General features: G+C 32.6%; 1 protein-coding gene across 1 annotated transcript; it reads left to right on the top strand.

Moving 5' to 3' along the window:
* The first annotated feature begins 9,303 nt into the window (after positions 1 to 9,303).
* LOC128172689 (uncharacterized) lies at positions 9,304 to 11,841 on the top strand. Its single transcript, XM_052838460.1, has 3 exons — positions 9,304 to 9,916; positions 10,072 to 10,284; positions 10,865 to 11,841. Exons 1-3 carry the CDS (start codon positions 9,710 to 9,712, stop codon positions 11,351 to 11,353), a joined length of 909 nt encoding a protein of 302 aa, XP_052694420.1. The 5' UTR covers positions 9,304 to 9,709; the 3' UTR covers positions 11,354 to 11,841.
* The last annotated feature ends 10,598 nt before the right edge of the window (positions 11,842 to 22,439 follow it).

Here is a 22,439-nt window from a genome sequence, read left to right as displayed (position 1 = left end):
CACATTATATTAAAACAAGTAGTAATTGCCCCTCTATTTATGCATTTATTCCCGATTTATAATCCCAGTTTCAATATATCTCAATCATAAGTTCAGTTCTTTAACCGTTAAACACTTCCCCCCTTTGCTAAGATCAATGTCGAAGTTAGCGACGCTCTCTGCGGGTGCAAACGTTTTATGAAGATTGAACGAAATAACGACAACTTTACATTTACTTATCACTGTTAGGATCTGAAATAATTGGGAAAAGATTTTTTGCTTATAATACATGTAAATATGCATAGCGGAAAGCATGGCGGCACTGTGTGATGCATGGCGGGGGCCTATACCTCTATGCTAAAAATCGGTCTAGGGAAAACATTGCAGTTAAAATTCATTCGCGTTAGATTTCGAGTTTATTTAAATAAAGTCAATTCATATTGGTTACAATAACATAAGTGATAATAACATATGGAAAATATAATCTTGCTTAAACATATTTATTATGAACAACAAACAGTTAACTTTGCAACATTCGAATAGAACTATTTTTGTCGCGCGTGTTCAGATAACTGAACACTTTGCCGTAAAGATTATCCGGCAACTAGATGACCGTAAGCCACAAAAAAGAGAATTGTTCGTATAAAAGCAGTCATATAGTAAGCCATTTTAATGACCGGAATTTCCTAAGGCAATCCTGCTTAAGAGGAGAGGGTGTACTTAACGCCTTTATAATGCATCCGATATGTGTGTCCGATCTCTTCTGGATGGTCCGAGTAGCAGCGATTTTGAAAGGTCCTTATATACGATGAATGCAATTTCCGTCATTGCCGATTTTGAAGGAAGAATTTGGTGATTATTATGTTGGTTAAAGAAAACATCTAAGTACGACTTACTATTTTGTACATTTGCGCTTCCTAGTAAGTTGTACCGATAATCATAAATATTATAAACTTCAAAAATGAAAAAAAGGTTGTAGTCTTAATGTTATCCCTTAATTTCGTTTCATGTTACATACGTGTTATGAATCACTGGTTTGTTTTCGGTTTGTTCTGATTTTCTTAATACAGTTCTAGTGTTATAAGACAGAGACATTATTAGTACGAATTATTTAAAATTTTGTTGTCACTAGTTTTAGAATATTTATAGAAAACCTTTTATTTCCGATTTATGCTAAATCTTTTGATATTAAAGTTTTTGTTTCTTAATAATATTGTATTCAGTTGAATATGTCAAACATCATTTAAGGTTACATCTGTTAAATGATACTGACGTATAGGGAAAATGTATATTAAATTTCTTTTAAGATCCTTAAAGCACCTCTCTTAAGTAAATATATCATATTACCTGAACCCAGATTGCTTTCTTTATTTTTTTGGTTTTTTAAATGAGAACAATGACCAAAGAATTCATCACACAAACCGGTCGGTGGTCGACCAAGGATGGCGTCTCCCGTTGTACATGAGTCTACGTTTTCAATTTGAAGAAATGGTTTAGGTAATCAATAATTAAAAGAAATTATAGTCCTTGGTGTTGGCGGTATTTTTATTCTGAGCTTCAAAATCTCGATACGATTAATTTAGATAGAAATAAACGAAAAGAACAACAAATGAGACGGAGTTGTAGTTCAAAGTACGCTCCCATTAGTATTGTTGCTAGCGTGCCGTTGTTTGCCAAATATAATACGCACTCTCCAAAAAATAAATAGTTCGTCTTGAGAGAGGAGTGCCAATGGAATTTCGACACTTTTTTTTAAAACAGGTAAAATTACTGGCTATCGTTATACAGTACATAGCTTTAATATGGAACCGAAACTCTCTATACAATACTTCTGATTGTTTACCGCATGATTTTTTTAAACAATTGAAATTTATTGTTAGGGCGCGTTTAGCAGAACATGTTTTCTCTTGGTCCGTTGATTAACTGTATCAAAATAGCCATTTAATATCAACAGAAACTGTTTACTTAGCAAAGATTCTTCGGAATGTGTTACGAAACCGTTGTGACAACAGCCACAATGAAAAAGTAATTGCAGACGGCTAAGACAGCCAATTTTGAGGGAACACAGCAAGAGCAAAAAAAAATTGAGGATTATGGATTATGTCCAGGTTGTTTCCAATGGCTGAAGCTAGAGGATTCCGTGTTCAATGCCAGTAGTGGTATATAAGGTGCTCTACAACACACTTTATAGTTAAATAGGAAGACCCGCCCAATTTACTATATATTCTTACTAATTATGCTAATAAGATGAAAGGCTTTTTCTATATATTTATACCAAAGGCTCACAATAGTTTCCACACACTCGGAAGGCTTTCTCTATATATTTATACCAAAGGCTTATAGGAGACTCTGCCCTTTTGGAAGGCTGCACGCACTCAGAAGGATATTATATTTATTTATACAAAATGTTTATAATAGTCCCACCCATCTGTCAATTTATCATTTAAAATCATGAAACCATGGCTGTGACGACATGCGTCAATTAGCTCCTGGGACCATTCAATATAAATGGCAAGTACTCCTCTGTAAAACAAGATGATAAATGTTCTGTGTTGTTTGAATCTGAATAGTTAAAGAAATCTTACTAGTAGTAGTACAGTTCAATATTATTGCGTGGACCCTGAGGTCCACGCAGAAAATATATAAGCGAGGTTAAAGCGGATGCACTGGGGAAAATTTAGTTTGCGCATGCCCGGTGGCTATGATGCAACCAGCTACGATGTGATGCAACCAGAAGGCACGCGCAACTTCTCGGCCCTTTTCGGCAGACTCGGAAAAACCTGCGGAAAAGACCCGAGAAGTTGCGATTGGCTCCGTATAATGTTGATCGGGATTGGGATTCAATTTGAGGTCACGGCTAGCTTCGCCCCGTGTACATGTTTTGTCACAAGCAATTTCGTCCCAATGCGTAGTATAAACTACAACTGGTCAAACAACGGCTTAATCTTTGATCGTTTATTTGTAAGATCATATATAGCTGTACATTTAATTATATGATTATGTTTAAAAACGGGGCGAAACCACTCGGCCCGAAACCTCTCAGTGCGAACACGTGATGGGAGCGAAACCACCCGTTACAATTTCTAGAACTTAGTAGAAGCACATGCTAGAGCTGAAAGGCGCGAACTGCGACGAAGTGAAGATCAAGATGTCAACGGTAAGTAGGAACTTGTAGAAATTCAATTTTAGGGGAGTGCATTTTAAAAAAAAAAAAGTCTTATTTTTGTCAAAAGACTAAGCAATATTTAAAAAAAATTATTTAGAATGTCTCTCATAAGAACAATACAGGGATCATTGCATCAAGGTAGTTCTGTATTTGTTAATGGTGGCTCGCAATGCACTGCAATAGCATTCTTTGCATTAGCATTGTTTTTCTCTTACGATTTCACATGCAATTTCTCTTCTGCGGATATCGACAATATTTTATTTCGAGGAGACGCCCTTTACGGCAGTATAATTAGAGATTTGGGACAGAGGGATAATGCTTATCTTGCACACTATGAAATGCCAAACACTGTTGTAGTAGATGGGGTCGCATTGGATGCTATAACACATCCTGACATACTATTTGGTGTTGTAGGTGAAAATAATCTGGCACATGATGTAGGTGCAACTAACTTAATGGATGCTTTAGAGACAGGGTTTTACGTTTCAGATCATTTACTGGCAACATTCCAACAGCTGAGTATTGCAATTAATTTTAACAGAACAACTGAGCATTATTTTGTGTTTGATTCTCATAGCAGAAATATCGTTGGTCAACACAATCCGTTTGGAACTGCTGTTTTATTAGAGTTTACTGATATACATACTTTACTGGCATATATAACAAGTGAATACACATGATCTGTTTATAACATTTCTCCTGTTTTGTTCAACCATCAAAGACCATCATTATTAGAGCACAACCAGTCAGAAATCGTGGGAAGTCATGGGGAAACCATGGACCAGACACCAATACATACTTATAGTACAAGTAATGTCAGTACAGAAGATACCATTTCATTAAATTCCTACAAAAATTATTCACAAAGTGAAAGTACATTGAATTGTTCTAGTGTAAAGCAAAAATATACCAGTGAAGAATTTTTTGTTGAAAGTTATTTTAAAAGTGAAAAAATATTGCAACATTTCATACAAAATGTGAATTTAACAACAGCTGTAACTTTAGAGCAAGAAAGGATTGATGAAGAAAAACAATTAAAAAATCATTTGAATAGATCTTTATTGGAACATAGTTATTGTTGTTCTGCTGAATGTAAACGTAGGAAGCAGAAGGGGAGATGCACGAAAAATAAAAGAATTTGCAATAATTTTGCATCTGTTAATTCCAGTTTGCTTGCAAATTCACCAAGATTTGTTGTACTAAATGCAAACTTTGATGAAAACCACACACTAGTTTCTGAGAGTGTGGAGGTTAACACAATAGAAAAAGAAATTAGTTCTGAACAAATGTCAAATCTGTCAAAAAATTCAATTTCGGAAAATTTTTTCAGAGAAATTAAACAGACTCCTTCCTTTGTTTGTTCAAGTTGTGATAGAATTTTATATCATGACCAGGTCCACAGACTTAAAGATGATTTTCAACTTACACAAGCTTATAAAATAAATGCTAGCAGCATTGTTTGTTCATTTTGTCATAGTCATCTTAAAAAAAATGAAATGCCTCCATTCAATAGTATACTAAATGCTTTAGATCCAGGAAATATCCCTTTTTATCTCAAAAACCTAACTTACATGGAAAAAAGACTTCTTTGCAAAATTCAAGTGTTCATGACAGTGGTGATTTTACCAGGTGGACAATTAGCAGAAAAGGGACTAGCTATTGATTTTCCAATAGAATTACAAAATCAAGTCTCAGTACTCCCTCAAACCTTTAAAAATTCAAATGTCATCACAGTGTCATATGAGAATAACAACATTTTAAAACCAACTCACCTAGTCAGAAAGGAAAAACTCTTAAAAGCCTTGTTGTGGTTAAAGGCACATAATCAAATATATGACAACATTTCTTTAAATTTTGACCATATCCCAGAGGGTATAAACATAGAAAATGAACTAGCTGTCATTGATAGTACTTATGAAGAGTATGCTGTTATTCCATCAGATTATGTAATGCCACACATTGATATTCAAACTTTGTTGAATAGTGATATCCCTCATTTGTCATTGAAAAGATGCAAATGCATATGACACTCCAAAAGGTGAGGAAATGGCATTCCCTCATTTGTTTCCACAAGCTGTTAATGGATTTGGTCATCAGAGACCTGCAAGATTAACTCCTTCCAAATATTTTAAGTGTAGAATGTATTATAAAGATGGTAGATTTAGAAAAGATATTTCCTATTTACTGCATGCAGTTAACTATTACGAAAAAGAGAGATTATTAAATGCTGTCAGTATTCACATGAGAATGAGAAAAAGCACTGGATTGCTAACAGCATCAGATGTAAATAACATTTCAAGTAATCCTGACTTGTTGCAGAACTCTTACATGTTTATGAAATTCATTAAAGGTACAGCTGCCTACTGGAAAAACAATTTATTAAATTTATTGGCAATGTTTAAATGTCTGGGACCTCCTAGCTTATTTGTGACGTTATCAGCTAATGACATGCATTGGCCCGATCTAATAATGTCCCTGGACTGTTGTAGCTACGAAAAAGCATGTAACATGACAAACTGTTTACAGTTGGTGAAAAATGACCCAGTTTTGACAGCACTTCATTTTCAACGGCGGTTTAGGATCCTACTGAAAGATGTTATTCTCGGACCCTTAATGCCTTTAGGAAAAGTAGTTGATTACTTCGTGCGTGTAGAATTCCAAAATCGCGGAAGCCCACATTTTCATATCTTCTTTTGGATTGAAAATTTTTCAGAAATATTTAGTGACCACAAAAAACTTGTAAAGTATATCAATGATGTTATAAGCACAAAACACAGCACAAGTCAGTTTGCTTCAAAATTTCAAACTCATCGTCATTCTGACTACTGTTTGAGAAAAACTGGCCGCTGTCGCTTTGGTTTTCCATTTAGAGAAATGAAGGAAACATGCATTTTGAGTAATGTAGATTTACAGTCAAACATTATCAAAGGCAAGTTTTATGAAACTGAACGCACTACAGATGATTGTTATATAAATGCTTTTAACCCAGTTATTTTGAATCATTGGCAAGCAAACATGGACATACAAGTGATAGGTAATTGTGAATCTGCTGCTTATTATGTATGTGCTTACTTATGTAAAGCAGAGCCTGAAAATTTAAAATTTGAATTGTCAAAAGTCATTAACAACTTGAATCAAATGCCTGTTTTATCTCAGTCTTCTAGAATGCTAAAAATTGGATATTGTGTTTTAAAGTCAAGAAAATTAAGTGCACAAGAAGCAGCTTATAGGCTTCTCCCAGATTTGAATTTAATAATTTCCTCAAGGTCAGTTCTGACACTAAATACAAAACCACCAGAAAAGAGGTTCCGCGTACTTAAATCAAAACAAGAACGAGAGGAACTAGATAATACAAGTACAGATATATTTTACAACAATATGATAGATTATTATCATGCACGTCCAATTGAACTATTCAGTCTATGCTTATTTGAATTTTCTCAATGGTATGTTAAGTGTGCAGACAAAGATGTTGATATATCTGTCGCTTCTTCAAGTAGGCAACCACGTATAAGATTAAGGCCTCCGTTTTAACATGTCATAATGCGAAAGAGATTAAAATTTTTGATAATTCGCCTCCCAAAGTTGCCATTGTCATCTGATGATTACTTTTACAGTCTCTTGATGTGCTTTTTACCCCATCAAAATGAAGAAGAACTTATACAAAAAAATCAAACCTCAAAATATAGCACAGCAAGAGATGCATTTATTGCTAAAAGACAGAACATGCAATTAGACTTTTTAGAATCAGCAACACTAGTAGATGAAATTGAAAATGCAGTTCGATTTATTCGGTGTTCTGTAAAAGAGATGGAGGCTTTTATTGCCCCATCTACTTCTGAACATGTATATGTTGATGATAACTGTCTTTTGGAAGATCCCTCATTATCAATATCACACCCTCATAACTTGGATGATGTTGATGTTCATTTGAGTAGAGAAGTAGGAAATGAACTTAGTTGTGAAAATAGTGATGAGCTGCACATCAATGAAATTAGTACATCATCTATATCTTTTGACGAGATAAAAAGCAGAATAGCAAGGTTAACAAGGTGTCAAAAAACTGTTATGCATTACATTTTTAATCATTATAAAAACAAAGATAATTCTCAGCAACTTTGCATGTTTATTAGTGGTGGGGCAGGAGTTGGAAAAAGTTACCTCACAAGACTGATTATTGACTGGTTAAACTGCTGTTGCTCAATTGTTTGTGGAAAATCTCCAGTAATGGTATGTGCTTCAACTGGAACAGCAGCTAGAAATATCTTGGGAATTACAATCCATAGTGCACTATATTTACCAGTGCAACATGGAAATGAACCCAAATTTCATGAATTATCTGGGAAAAGTTTGAAGAAATTAAGATCCACTTATTCATATGTTCATACACTGATCATTGATGAAATTTCAATGGTTAGTGCACAAACTCTTGAATACATTCATAGAAGGCTAACTTCAATTAAAGATAATGATAAACCATTCGGAAATGTAAATGTTATTGTCATAGGGGATTTCCTTCAATTGAAACCTGTTAAAGGCAAATATGCCTTTGAAAATGCAATTCTATGGTCAAATTTTAAGCCTTTTATTCTCAAAGAAAATGTACGGCAATCTGAAAATGTTACATATGCTGCAATATTAAATAGAGCTAGAGTTGGCTTACTGAATGAAGATGATCTCAAAATTCTACAGTCGAGGTTAATTAAGCCCCCACAAAGAGATATTTCTTCCCTTCTTCATTTATTTCCCACACTTAAAGAAGTTCAACAACATAACAACAAGATGCAAGTGTTGTTAAGCCAAGAATGCATTGAGGTCAAAGCTAAACATTATTTTTCTCAAGATGACATAGAAAAAAAGGGACTTCTTTCTAATGATGATATCCCTGTAGATGATAGAAATGCAGGTGGGTTACCATGCCAGTTACAAATATCAATTGGGACAAGGGTTATGTTAATAAAAAATATATATACATCAAAGGACTAGTAAATGGAGCTTTTGGGTTTGTAGAGTCAATAGAAATGCACCAAGAAATGACAGGTGAAGTTAACTTAATATATGTTAAATTTGATGACCCACATATTGGAGGTATTCTTAAAAGGGTTGAGCATAATAATGCAATAGCTATTGAGCCCTTGTGTCAAGAATTTTATTACAATGGAAGAATACTTGTTAGGGAGCAATTTCCTCTCATTCAAGCATGGGCAACTACAATCCATAAAGTCCAGGGTGCATCTTTATCACAAGCAGTCATTTCAATTGGTAACAATGTGTTTGAAAATGGAATGGCTTATGTTGCCTTAAGCAGAATCAAAAAATTGTCAGGTTTATATTTGCTGGCATTTAATTATCAGAAAGTTACACCCCCTGTCAAAGCTTTGGAAGAGTATACAAGACTTCGTTCTTTAACAGAATAATTAATCTTTAAGTTAAATGCTGTTAGCCTGTATTTTCACGTGTGTCTATTGGCAAGTTGTCTCCCTGCGTGCTGAAAACTTCTCAATAAAAAACAGACATTTAATTAATTTATCCCAGTTCAATTTTTAAACATGCATAATTATATAGAATTTAAAGATGTTACTAGACCTATCTTTAATCACCAATACCAGAATTTTAACTCTTTATAACTCGTGTGAGCGTGCTGAATTTCTTTTCAAATAAGTAACATAGAAATTTACATTATTTCATAACGTGACAATATTAGGGTATTGTTTGGTATATATTCTTAGCCTATATTAAAAGCAAAAATGGCTACAAGCAGCACTAAATGAACACTGCAACAGTATTGATAATTCAACACAACAGTTTGAATTTACTTGGAAATTGAAATGACTATTTTATATCATAAATCAGATGATGATTTGACAAATTATTTTTTCAAAATATGAATACATGTACAAATGATTGTCTAATATTTAAATCACCTGAGTCTCTCAGATGACCAATTGCAATTGATATAATATGTCTGTCGTGTGTTAACAATTGAACATTTTTAACTTCTTCTTTAAAACTAACTGCTTAATTCTTTTTAAAGTTTGTTAAATGCATCTTAGGTGTTAGAGGAACAAAAAATGTAAATTTCATAACTATTGTCCCATAACGGTCCTAGGGGCAGGGCAATAATGGTAATGAAAATATTCTTCTGTACAAAAGCCCTTTACCAAAATTGTAAATGTCATGTCTCCTGGGGTTTGACTCTAGGGCGAGGCCAAAATGCTTGGTGACTGTTACATGTAAGATCAGTTGTCCTCTTACTGCAAGTAAGCTTCACATTTCATTTATATTCACAAAGAAATAGTTGCAAAATGTATGATATGTAATTATGATGCAATATTGTGAAAATTGCAGATGCTGAAAATAAAAGACATTTAAGACAAAGAAGTGAAAGATCTCATTCTGCCACCATCCCCTTCAGTGCGAGGGGTAGTGCTTGAAGTCAGTGACATTGAAAAAGCAGAAAATTCACAATACAAAGATAAATTCTATGCAATTATTGCTGATGAAACCGCAGCGATATCAGTAACAATCTATGATGTACAGAAACAAAACAAATTTATTAAGGGAATGGCTGTAGTTCTGATGAACATTCTTACGAAGCAAAATTTTATAGCTGTTACAAGCAAAACAGATGTAGGCATTTGCAGACCATTTACTGTTCCTGATGATATCAGGCTTCATGCTCCAACCCTTGCTGGACAAACAATGACCTTAAAGAATGCACTTGCTTCACCTGTAAAAACGCTGCTTACCGTAAAGGGAAAAGTTGTTAAGGTACTCTCATATTTAAAGAGTGAAATATATTATTTAGAATTTAAATTGATCTTTTTTAATCATCACATAAATATGAATCATTAAAGCATAAAATAAAAAATACTTGTTAAAAATTCTTTCATTTTCTATAATTATGTATTCTAATTTTCATACAGCTGTCACCAGCAAGCAAGAAAAGGGTAGAACAAAACGAGGTAGATTTCCAAGAGGTCATGTTGAAAGATACAGACAGTCACGCAACAGTTGCAGTGTGGGACAAGATGGTGAATACACTACAAAAGGGAGAATGTGTGACCATTACAAAGTGCAGGGTCCGTTTGTTTAATGAGCAGAAACGCCTTACCACTACAAGATCATCCCAATGTGAGGTTCGTTGTTGCACATATATAGTCAATGGTATAGTTTTTAATTACATGCAATTACAAATGTACCATGTTTTGTAAAATGAAATTATATTGTTGTACACATATAGTCAATAGTATAGTTTTTTAATTACAATTACAAATTTACCATGTTTTGTAAAATGAAATCTTGGAAAAAATTCTCTGTCATGAAGTGATATTCTAATAAAAGATTCCTCATAAAATTTTATTTTCAGTTATTAAAATAATGATCACTGTAACATCACTAAAGCCCAAAAATTGGTTTAGAAAATTGCCAAAACAGTGTATTCTGCAATATTGTTCTAATACTTTAGTATAAGACATTATTTACCTACTTGAATTTTTTGTGTTTGACATCATTAACCTACTTCAATCACTCATGTTAGTGGGTCATGTGTGCTGAAGTGAGCAATGTGGCCCCTAGGCTCATTGTTTAATCTGAAACTTCGAAATGTAATCTTATGAGGATGCATAGAAAGAAAAGGAAATATAACATACCAGTAAATATAAGTAACAGTAATCATCAGGAAATTTAATATTTCTCACTACTTTTATTAAATTATAGAAACTTGCATATGATGAAACTCTTCTGCTGGTGTCTGACGATGAAGATGATGAAGTGGACAATAATGGAAATTGGGGTAACACCCCCATTTCTGATTTCAAGAGTGGAACCATCACCGCAGTGTTCGATGTCGATCCATACCTAGCGTGTCCCACTACATCATGCAATAACACGAAACTTGCCCCAGCTGAATCCATCCAATGCATGAAATGCAAAAACTGCGGGAGAAACTATGGGGAGAGCGCTTGCAATAACTACATACGTGCTACTGTTATGATTGAAGTAGAAGATTCTAACAAACCTCCCCAGAAAGTAGCAATATTTAAGCCTCAGATTGAAAAGCTGTTCACTTCAAGGGGTTTCACACTTCCTTCCAGCAATGACCAAACTGAGCTTCTCCTCAAATTCTTTGAAATAATTTCAGTTGACATCAAGTTTCACATGATTAATAACACTATCAAACAATTAACCTGCAAAAGAGTTGCATAAACATTCAACTGCACTGCAACTGCTGTAACAAGTATCAAACTTGTTCAGTGACTTGCACAGTTCTTTTTTTATTTGATCGATTTTATACCAGTATGGCGAGTATGCACTTGGAAGAGTATCATTATTGTTTTGTTTATTGTTGACAAACTTGCGAAAGAGTTGCATAAACATTCAACTGCACTGCAACTGCTGTAACAAGTATCAAATTTGTTCAGTGACTTGCACAGTTCTTTTTTTATATTCAGTTGATATTATACCACTATGAACTTTGGAAAAATATCATTATTGTTTTGTTTATTGTTCACAAACACGCAAAAGAGTTGTATCAACATTCAACTCGATTATAATTGATATACATGTACTGAGTGTACTTTTTTTTTTCAGTGTAGTAATCGCTGTTTATTATCTAATATGATTGATATGCAAACTATAACAAATGTTTTTTTTCTTATTGTGTGTAGTTCACAATCAAGTTTTTAAGTTTACTTAATAAATTACAATTAGTTTTATTTAATTTTTTTCCTCTATTATGCAGTATAATATCATTATCAGGAGATATTGAAATGAATAGCAACATGAAAGAAGTCTGTTCTTCCGGTTCATATCGGAACATCAGCAAGTTAATTGAAAATTAACAGAAATGTCACTCAATTCACAAAAATGAGAATGAACATTGCTATTCCTTTGATGTTCATTATTATGGTTTATAATATTGTGTATGAAAAATTAGAAAATTATTAAAATAAACAAGAAATTTGTGCAATTTTCAAATTAATATATTGCACAACAACTGGGAGGGGGATTATCATTATCCCCCCCCCCTCCTTTGAAGAAAGAATGGCATACATGTATTGCTTTGCTGCTGTCTACCTGTTTCTCGGTCGGTTGGTCACCCAACAATTTCCGTTCCTTTTCTTTACAGGGGTTGCGCATATTGAAATAAAATTTGGTATACAGATTTACCATAATAATATCTACGTCAAATTCGATTATGGATTTGATTAAGGTGGAATAACGCACCTGGAAAAATTCCCTCAAATTAACAGGAAATATTTTGATAATGAAAGATATAATGATATGTAAGCTGTACAAATGTCAAATAAGTGAGCAATTTGCAGTTAAGGTGTAAAAAATGAATATCTAAAATAATTATTCCAGTAAGCAACAACAAAAGGCCCTGCGGGATTCGAACTCCGGATGTACGGATCACAAGTCCAACACTTTATCCACTGGGCTATAGAGTAAGCAACATGTTTTAGTCCATAAAATCGTTTTCATAAACCGAAATGTCGTTTCGATCAGCGGTCAGCCATTTTGTGACGATGTGTTATTCCACCTTAATTAAGTTATATGTTTTTCGACAGAGTTATATACCCCTTGGACAAAGAAACATTCCAATTGGTTTGCAGTATCCGTTCATCTTCACAGACGTTGCACGTATTGAAATATAATTTGGTAGACAGATTTATCTTGCATGTAATAGTATATAGGTCAAGTTTTATTTTGGGTACAATCTAACAATTTTTGACAGAGTAATGTGCCTTGGACTTGGACAAATTCAAATGATTTGCAGTTTCTGTTCATTTTTAGTCGGATTTTCCAACATAAAATCGGGTTATTGAAATTATGAAAATGGCGGGCGGGCGGCTGCCAAAAGAATATTGTTGTTCTTTGCAGATTAATTGCACATATATCAGAGGTGTGCATATTGCTATGATTTAATTTCTGATTATTTATGAAAAATACCGCCTTTTGAACAGTCAACTTATTCATTTTTTGGCAAAATATTGCATATAGGGTAGCCTCATTGTACAATGCAACAACTACTCTTACAGTTTTCAAAATAAGGAGTTGTTCTTTTGCAGATCAATTGTACATATATATATATATATATATATATATATATATATATATATATATATATATATATATATATATATATATATATCAGAGGTTTGCTTATTGCTAGGATTTTGATTTCTGATAATTTATGAAAAAATACCAGCTTCTTAACTTAGTCTTCTTTTGGCAAAATATTGCATTTATCGTACTCCATTTCATTGGATACGGTAGGTAGATTAGTGTTTATTAATTGAGAGTTGACATGGTTTATGGATAGAAAACCCGGTTTGCTGTCACATTGACAGCTTTTCACTTTCTTCGCAGATATTGTAAGGCAGGGGGCATAAGTGTTTCACAAAAAATTCTTAATTAGCTTCTTATATTAAAAACATGCCAATGGTCCACGTATTGTAGTCCTTTTTTAAAGGACAGCAACTTGTACAAAGTATAAATACTCTATATAGAATTTTTTTTATATAGAGTATTTAAACTTTAGAAAAACAATATCTGTTATTTCATACGATTTAAATATCTTTTATGCTCTTTATACACTAAAATAAAAAAAAAAACTATTAACGTATGCGACTTGTTATTGAAAACATTCCCATAGAAACAGATTCATTTTATCGATTTCATGAAAAACGTGTATATAAATATATATGCCCTCAGATATTTTTCTTTATCTCTTTAGAACTCATCTTTTACGTCTAAATCCAACACTCGCTTCTTTTTGCTTAATGTCATCACAAGCTATTGATTAAAAAAACTTCCTATTGTACCCTTATATATCCTAATAGGAAAATTAATTGAATGTAATGTCTGTGATACTGAATTAACTAACTTACCAGTTCCTGGCTAGGTGGTCCTTGATTGGACTTCCTGATTTCATCCACCGCTTTGATGATTGTGAAGTATTGATTGTTCATAGTTTTAAAAACAAATACAGAACACTCGATTTTTCTTGTAAAAAAAAATTGGATCATTTATTGCATAAAAAGTATTTCTTACCCATTGTGTCGTATTCAAATCCTTTCAGTTATTCCATAGATACAATTTTTTTTATTTTTTTTTTTAAATATGATATAAGGGATAAAAAAAATGAAACGATACCTTTGGTAAGAAAAAAAATATTAATCAACATTTGCGAACACCATTAATGCAAAAGAGGGCAACTTTTCGAAAAATTTGGTGGCTGTTAAAACGTTTGTTGGCTTTTAAGAATATAGACATAGGTCTGTTTTTTTCTTTCTTCTTAACCCCCTTCTCTGCTCTCTCTATCTCTTCTCAGGCTAATATACGGCATTAATCGCGTAAACCAGTTCCCCATTGATCAAGTGGAACTGACCTGAGGGTTGTGGGTCTGCGACAATCTTTGCATCCCAGTCTTCTGGTTCTTCAGGGACTTTAGGCGCGGCTTCCTTCATCATAATTTGGCTATTACTCTAATCAACTATTTCTGTTTTAACCACAAAAAAATAGTTTAAAAAAGTATCTCAATCGTGTTCATTTTAACATTTGTATTCTTAAAACAGTAATTTATACAGCCGGGAAAACTTAAGAAACACCACAATGGATTTTTTTCGCGACGTTTAGCTATCTTTATTTTAAAATGATTCTTGCTACACTCAGGTATTCATTCTACACAGTGTCTAACGATAGGGTCGTTCTCTTACTCTACCCTTTTTTTAACAGGTGTTCAAACAAGTCTCCTTCCCCTTAATTCATTTTCTATTTAAAAGGACACTTTTCATTCACTATTTTTTACGTCACTCGTATATTCTATCTACTCCATTTTCATTCACAGCACCGTGTCCTTACTCTACCAAAAATAATCTTTGTAATAGAGTAACTACGCTCAGGTGTCCTTCCCCTTACTCGGTCAAATGGTCTCTGGCGCATACTTTCTTTTGTCCCCTCACTACAATACCCCGTTGTGTTCGGGGCCCCTGATTCTCGGTCGGCACCTGTCCCAAATAATCATAACATTGCACGCCATGTATACTCATTTCCCTACAAATGCCATCGTGCATTACCCTATGTTTTAATAATGAAACATTTAAATATGAATAAAACATTTAAAATCGCAATTAATTTCAGGATTTTTCTTTATTTTATCCCGAACGAGTCACCATACCATTCTTTCTAAAAGAGTTTTTTCAATTGTAGAAGGCATGTTACCATTTAAAAAAAAAAGGATCAAATAATGTATTTTTAATTGAAACGGGTCACCATACAATGACAATGCTCTATTTTTTTTAATTTAAACACAAACAGCGCGCCTTATGTTTCAAATTATCGACAGGAACGGACCAAATAGGGATATATGATAGATCTTTTCATTCCAATCATCATTTCTCAACAGTAATATAGATCGTAATTCATTGACAACCAGGAAGGCATTTGGTTTTTTGGTTGTTGTTGTTGTTGTTGTTTTTTTTTTTTTTTTTGGGGGGGGGGGGGGGTTTCACCGACGATGGATTTATGAAATGTAAATTCTATAATGCACGTTTCAAAATTTATATAAATATGTTTTCTTTGTTTTCCGAGTTCTAAAAGAATAATCGCATAACCCTTACAGACACTCAAAAATTTAAACAAGTGCTGTTTGTTCTACGATAACTACGTTGTTTGTTTTACGCGATTAAAAAAAAACAAGAGTAAAACTCTGTAATGATTGGCAATATTATAACCATTTACTGATTTGTATTACCTCCCTTTGCCCAATCACGTCGTTAAAAAAATATATAAAGATCACGATAATATATATGTAAATTTGTTTTTTTTTTTCATAATAATTAACATGAAGAACTTTTTAATATTACTTGGGAATTCATAAAATAAATTAAGATTTTTAAGAAAAATTAACGATAGAATTATTAATTTTTTTGTATTTTTTTTTTCACTCAAATATTTAAAAAAATGAAATCTTACTTATCGTGGATTAATTTATTTTCGAACGCGTGTGTATTTTCGTGATTTTCCATACTATTAAAATCTTAAATTAAATGACAATATCCACACTGAAACATCTTTAAACTTTCCCTCAAATTGAGAGTCCTCGCTGTTCAAAAACTCATTGCAAAATTATTGATTTGTATTTCATAACTATGTTAACAGAAAGGTATACGTAGAAATATTACTGGATATGTGTATTAATGCGTAAGAAACGTTATGTCGTAGTGGAGATTTTAATTGTTCTCTCCTTATTGTGTTTAAAAATATATTTGAAAAAGACTAGTGAATGTTAATGTTTTTATTATCGTGTTGTTATGTTTTGTTGTCATTGTGAATATTTAGACTATTGTATATGGTCAAAAAAATTGTTTCGTCGACAAAACAATTAAAATTAAAAAAAAATTATGTGAAAAATAATTATTATTTATTCATCATGAAAAATAAATCTTGTTTTCATAAATATTTCGCTGAAAAGTGATATGTATACACACATTGCAGACGCCCAGAACTAAAAAAAAGGTCAAAATTGAAATTCGTGCAAAAAAGAAGATTGCAGATGATCATTATTAAATAGTCGATTTTTCATTTTTCTTATAATTTAAATAATAACTTATCCAATAAAATTTTCCATCATGATAAATAAAAAAAATTCAATTTGGCGTAAAACAATGTAGAAGAGTTAGATCTATTTCAAAGAGTTCTCCTTATTAACATTTGATATTTATGATCATTGTTTAAACGGAAACTGAATTAACACTTTTTCTTTATTGTTAACAAAGGATTTTAACCTGCATTTGAAAAAAAAAATCAAGTTCTCTTCTCATTTTGGTGTCGAAGTCACAACAAAACCCTTCAAGTATATTTTAACATTTATTCAGCTTTATAAAAGTACATTTAATTTTCTTTTGGCTGGGTGGAACTGTAAAAAAAAATAATAAAATCATGTAATTGAAAAATATCAAAAGAAGTGGAAACTAACTTGTTCTTTTACATTTAAATTATTATTATTACCCACACCAAGATGATTTTTTTTTTAAATTTACTTACGTCACTTCCATGCATGAAGAAACATGCTTACTCTCCTGGTTATTTTCCTCCACACTAAAAAAAAAAAGGATTTTTGTGTTTTTTAGATCAGAGTTAAAAAAATAGTTTTGATTTTAAATTTCATTTTAAAAGTTCTTTTAAGTTAATAAAAACTGAACTTACATTTCATTGGCCCCTTCATGAACCGGTCCGGGACCACTTTTACTCTCATCTTCATACATGCTGTAAAAAAGGTTTTTTAGAGTATATATATAATATGAATGCGTAAATTTTACGTCGCAAAAAAAATATACCAAGATTAAATAAAATAACAAACCTGCTCCAGTTCTTAAACTTCACAAACTCCTCAAAAGTGGAACTAAAAAATAAAGAAATATAATAATAAGTAACAGAATGATACGATAGCTTTGATTTATAAGTCATTGAACTTTTTTTCAGAATGGAGATCCGAACTTTTTGTTTTCTTATGATAAAAATAAAGATATTTTTACTTAATCGTCACTTATTGAGGTAATTTCTCTTTTGAAATAAAACAAACAAAAAATATCAGTACAAACAAATTCAAATATTACGGCAGTAATTATTTTTTTAAAAAAATGCAATAAAACGTAGATGTGTACGATACTAACGGGTTTCGCACAGGGGTGTTAGGCGGCTCTCTGGAAAAAAAATCAATACAAAATATAACAACAAAACTTGCTTGATATAACTCTGTTGTAAGATCAGATTAAATCATGTTTGAGTTACTGACCCCATTTCCCTTGGTCTCTTTGGTGTGCTATAAATAAATTTATATAAATACATGTACGTCTATCGGTGTGTATATTAAAGATAAAAAATTTGTTTGATTTTAAAGATTCTTCTTTTGCTAATTTGAATTAACTACAAAGCAATATTAACTTACTTCAAAGATGTACTGTAAGGTAATGTAAAAAAAAAATCAATATTATTTTTAGGAGGAGATTATTGTATAACAACAAATCTCATCGAGATAACCAAACTACGTTTAAAATAATGATTAAATACCTCGTTCGCCTCTCATTTTCTAATTGTTCAACACTAAAAACAAAAATAAAATAATTCAAAAATCAAATGCAACTAACTAAATGCGTGTAATTTCCAAAAATCCATAATAAAAGTATGATACTCACGGGCACAGCGTGTTTTTTTAAAAAAATTTGTGATTCGGGTAAGAATCCTTAGATACAATTTTTAAAAAAAAAATATGAGATTTCAGGGATAATAAAATGAAACCATACCTTTGGTAAGATATAATACTAATCAACGTTTGAGAACACCATCAATGTAAAAGAAGGCAACTTTTCGAAAAATTTGGTAGCTGTTAAAACGTTTGTTGGCTTTTAAAATATAGACATAGTCTATTTTTTTTCTTTCTTCTTAACCCCCTTCTCTCCTTTCTCTATCTCTTCTCAAGCTAATATACGGCATTAATCACGAAACCAGTTCCCAATTGATCAGGTGGAACCGACCTGAGGGTTGTGGGTCTGCGACAATCTCTGCATCCCAGTCTTTTGGTTCTTCAGGGACTTTAGGCGCGGCTTCCTCCATCTTTACTTGGCTATTACACTAATCAACTATTTCTGTTTTAACAAAAAAAAACACTTTAAAAATTATATCAATCGTGTTCATTTTAACATTTGAATTTTAAAACAGTAATTTATACAGCAGGGAAAACTTAAGAAACACCACAATGATTTTTTTCGCGACGTTTAGCCCTCTTCATTTTAAAATGATTCTAACTACACTCAGGTATTCATTCTACACAGTGTCTTACAATAGTGTCGTTCTCTTACTCTACCTTTTTTATACAGAGAGAACGAAGATGAGGTGAGGTTAGATGCTTATCTGGTTCGACAGAAAAAAGAAAAACGACATCTTCCCCTGAAGAAATCTTCCAAGATGAAAAAGCGCTCACCATATATCTTTAAACTGGGTGACCAAGTGCGAATTACGCAATTATGACATCTCTTTCAGCGGGATTATGACCAAACGAACACTGAAGAAGTGTTTGTGATTCGATTTGTGTCTCAAGGCATTCCTTTTTATAAATTAAAAGACCTAGCAGATTGAAGTACATTTTATGCCACCGAACTGCAGAAAGTCTTAAAAGACGAAAAGACAGTCTGAAGAATTGTAAGATTTTACGCAAACGCAAAGTTCACGGACAGTAGTACTGTTCATTCCGATAATAAACCACAAGACTTTCGTGTACGCTTATCCCGACCCCTACCTATGAAAGGGGACTGGACAGTGGCACTGACTGAATTTAGAAATTCGAAACTGATAAAGACAACTGATCAGGAGATCTTTGTCTATTGTTCTGTGTGCGACGACAGCATTGTGGGAGGAAGTCAAAAACCACTTTTGAGAAGAATTGTATTGAAAAACAACAACAATGTGGTTTTTGAGCGACCCTATAGAATTCCATTACGCATCAACGACCTCGGAGACCCTTCAACAAGTTACCTCCGTTGCCGCCGAGCGAGAAAGAGCACAATCAAATTTAAAAGAAACCATGCGTAACGACGAACCTCACATGCCTCTCCAAAAACCTATAAACAAGAAATTTCAACAGAAACGCCTCAGTCATTCTTCGAACCCCCAAAGGGAAAAGACGTGTCCAGAAAAAGAGAGAAAAACAACTTATAAAAAAAACTCTAGACAGACGCAAAAAAGGAAAAGGCAGGCCTACTCGTTCCGACGGAATACCTAAGTGTTCTTTGGATTTAACTATATGGCAATTTAACAATTTGACGCGTACGTTTTCATGGAGCTCTTATAACATTCTATTCAATCATAAGTACCTCCAACAAAGATTAGATAAAAAAAAATATTAAATCAAATCAAATCATAATTATATTCAGGTTTATAATTGCTAATCCACAATTTAATATTTTATTTAATCTAATCTTCGTTTTGTGTACTTTTTACGTAAAAATAAACCACTCTTTTCCCTTTGATGTATTATTTACAACAAAACTTTTCATTTCGTTTTAACATGTTTTTATTTCGTTTAGAAGAACAAGAAACATCGGAGACTTGGGTCGGTTGTTGTTTACCCTGGTCGGTGCTGAAAAGAAAAGAAATATTTTAATAATTTATTTCTGTATAATCAATAGCACATTTTTACTTTTCTTTTTTTTTTTTAAATATTTCCATCTATTGCATTTCTCATTTTAAAAAAAAATGTACTTACAAAGTCTACTGTAATTAAGGCGTAGCCTTAATTACCTAATGTTCTTGTCTCCTAATGGACCCCCGGCTGGCTAACGCCCAGTTTTTTCATAATTGGTGTCAACTCTAACAAAGATAATATTTTAGAAAAATCATACAAATACGAATCATTTACATTCAATCCATTTAGATAACAACTTAAACCAATAGTTTTTTTTATTTTCTTTCAAAATGTTCTGTTTATTTAATTTGTGCTCTTCTTATCGGAAATATATTAGCGACATGTGAATTTTGTCACTCTAGTGTCTTAGGTTTGCTTTAGAGTGGGTAAATTGTTAGTCCGACACCGACTGGATTTGCAACTGTACAGTGTTATGTGCAAAAAAAAATTTCCACAGAACCCATCGGACAGCTTTTAATTCTGGGTTCATGTGCTTCAATTGAAATTATGTATATTTTTGTTGTGAGAATAACATTCGGGATTTTGATGCTGGATACAGATTCAATCGTCCTACATTGTTCAGGTAATCTTTTGTTAACGATTCATTCTGTCATAAGCACACGATCCGTCTTCCAAAGTTTTTTTTTATTTTTAAATCAAAGTGGAAACTAACTTATTCTTTTATATTTATTTATTACCCACGCCATTTTTTAAAATTAAGTTACTTCACTTCCACGCATGAATAATCACTTTGCCTCATGTTCTGGTTCCTTCACACTATAAAAAAGAGTTTTGTGCTTTTTAGATCAGAGTTAAATAAATAGTTTTGATTTTAAATATTACATGTATTTTAAAAGTTCTTTTAAGTAAACAAAAACTTAACTACTTTTCATTCGCCCCTTCATCAACCGACCGGGAGCCAATTGCCCTGGTACTCTCATCTTCATAAACGCTGTAAAAAGTGTTTTTAGTGTATACATTTATATAATATGAATGCGTAACTTTAATAAATTTTGTGGGGATGGTGGTAATTGTATTTTGAATATAAAACAGTCTGAAAGAGAGTAGAATATCTGTAAATAGTTGGTCTAAAAATAAGTAACGTCAACCGACGTTCAGGGTTATCCTTACTGTAAATTAAAAGATACATGGTTAGAAAATGAAAACTTTGAAGAACTAAATTACGATTCTCGAACAAATGTGTGCAAATAAGATGTTAAGTGGTTCAGTGCCATTTTGAATTGTAAGGAGAAAGGCACGAGAGACTAAGCGTGATATAAAGATGAGGTATATCTATAAACTGTGCGTGTTTAATCTTGACGTCATGTTTTGAACGTTACCGTGCGCCGTGGTAACAAAACATGTTTTTTTAAAGAAGGGGTAACAAAAATACCGATTCATCAAATGGACTAAAACTTCGCATATCAATAACATAAGTGTTGGTGCACAGATTAATCTGTTAAGTATGACTTTCATGAAAAATATATGATACACAGTAACATTGTCTTCGTATTTTTTGATTGACCCTCGTATTTTGACTTTTCAGTGTCGTTATTTTGTACCCTTACCTATTTTCCACTTGTCTATTCCTCTGTTGAGTATTCTGACAGATGTGATGGAATACACAGTCTGTAGATCCACCATCCACCACGGATTTTCGTCTTGTTCTCCTGTGTGTGCACAATTGTCGTAAATGAAGTCTGTACCTCTTTTGCCATCTACTGCATACTGGGCATGGTACATATAAAACGTTGACGACTGATTTGCCGGTTTATCCAATGCTAGTTCAAACAGAACTGTCAATGATATTACCGAACTGTTTAGTAATGCAATATAGCACAGAGACCAAATGTCTTTAGCTGTCAACGATATTTAAAATTGTAAACATGCAAAGTTGTAGTGATAATGCAAATGAAAATGCAATAATCATCGTGAGAAAACTTCATTGATTAAGTAGCTCTTTTTTAAAAACTAAACTTATCTCAATTAGTAGACGAATCAAGTCAGATCATGAATAAGTACATTATTTTACAAGGTCGAATCTTTCAAAGTATCGTACATTTACCCTATATGCACTAATGATATACGATAGAAATTGTGTAGGAT

Source organism: Crassostrea angulata, chromosome 2, assembly GCF_025612915.1.
Source record: "Crassostrea angulata isolate pt1a10 chromosome 2, ASM2561291v2, whole genome shotgun sequence".
NCBI lineage: Eukaryota > Metazoa > Mollusca > Bivalvia > Ostreida > Ostreidae > Magallana > Magallana angulata.
This window is presented reverse-complemented; position numbering and strand designations above follow the sequence as displayed.

Bases quoted from the DNA above. Each gene is read 5' to 3' on its own strand.
- LOC128172689 (XM_052838460.1), top strand. From the start codon at position 9,710: ATGGCTGTAGTTCTGATGAACATTCTTACGAAGCAAAATTTTATAGCT. The intron at 9,917-10,071 runs GTACTCTCATAT...ATTTTCATACAG, and splicing joins TAAAGGGAAAAGTTGTTAAG to CTGTCACCAGCAAGCAAGAA. The intron at 10,285-10,864 runs GTTCGTTGTTGC...ATTAAATTATAG, and splicing joins CAAGATCATCCCAATGTGAG to AAACTTGCATATGATGAAAC.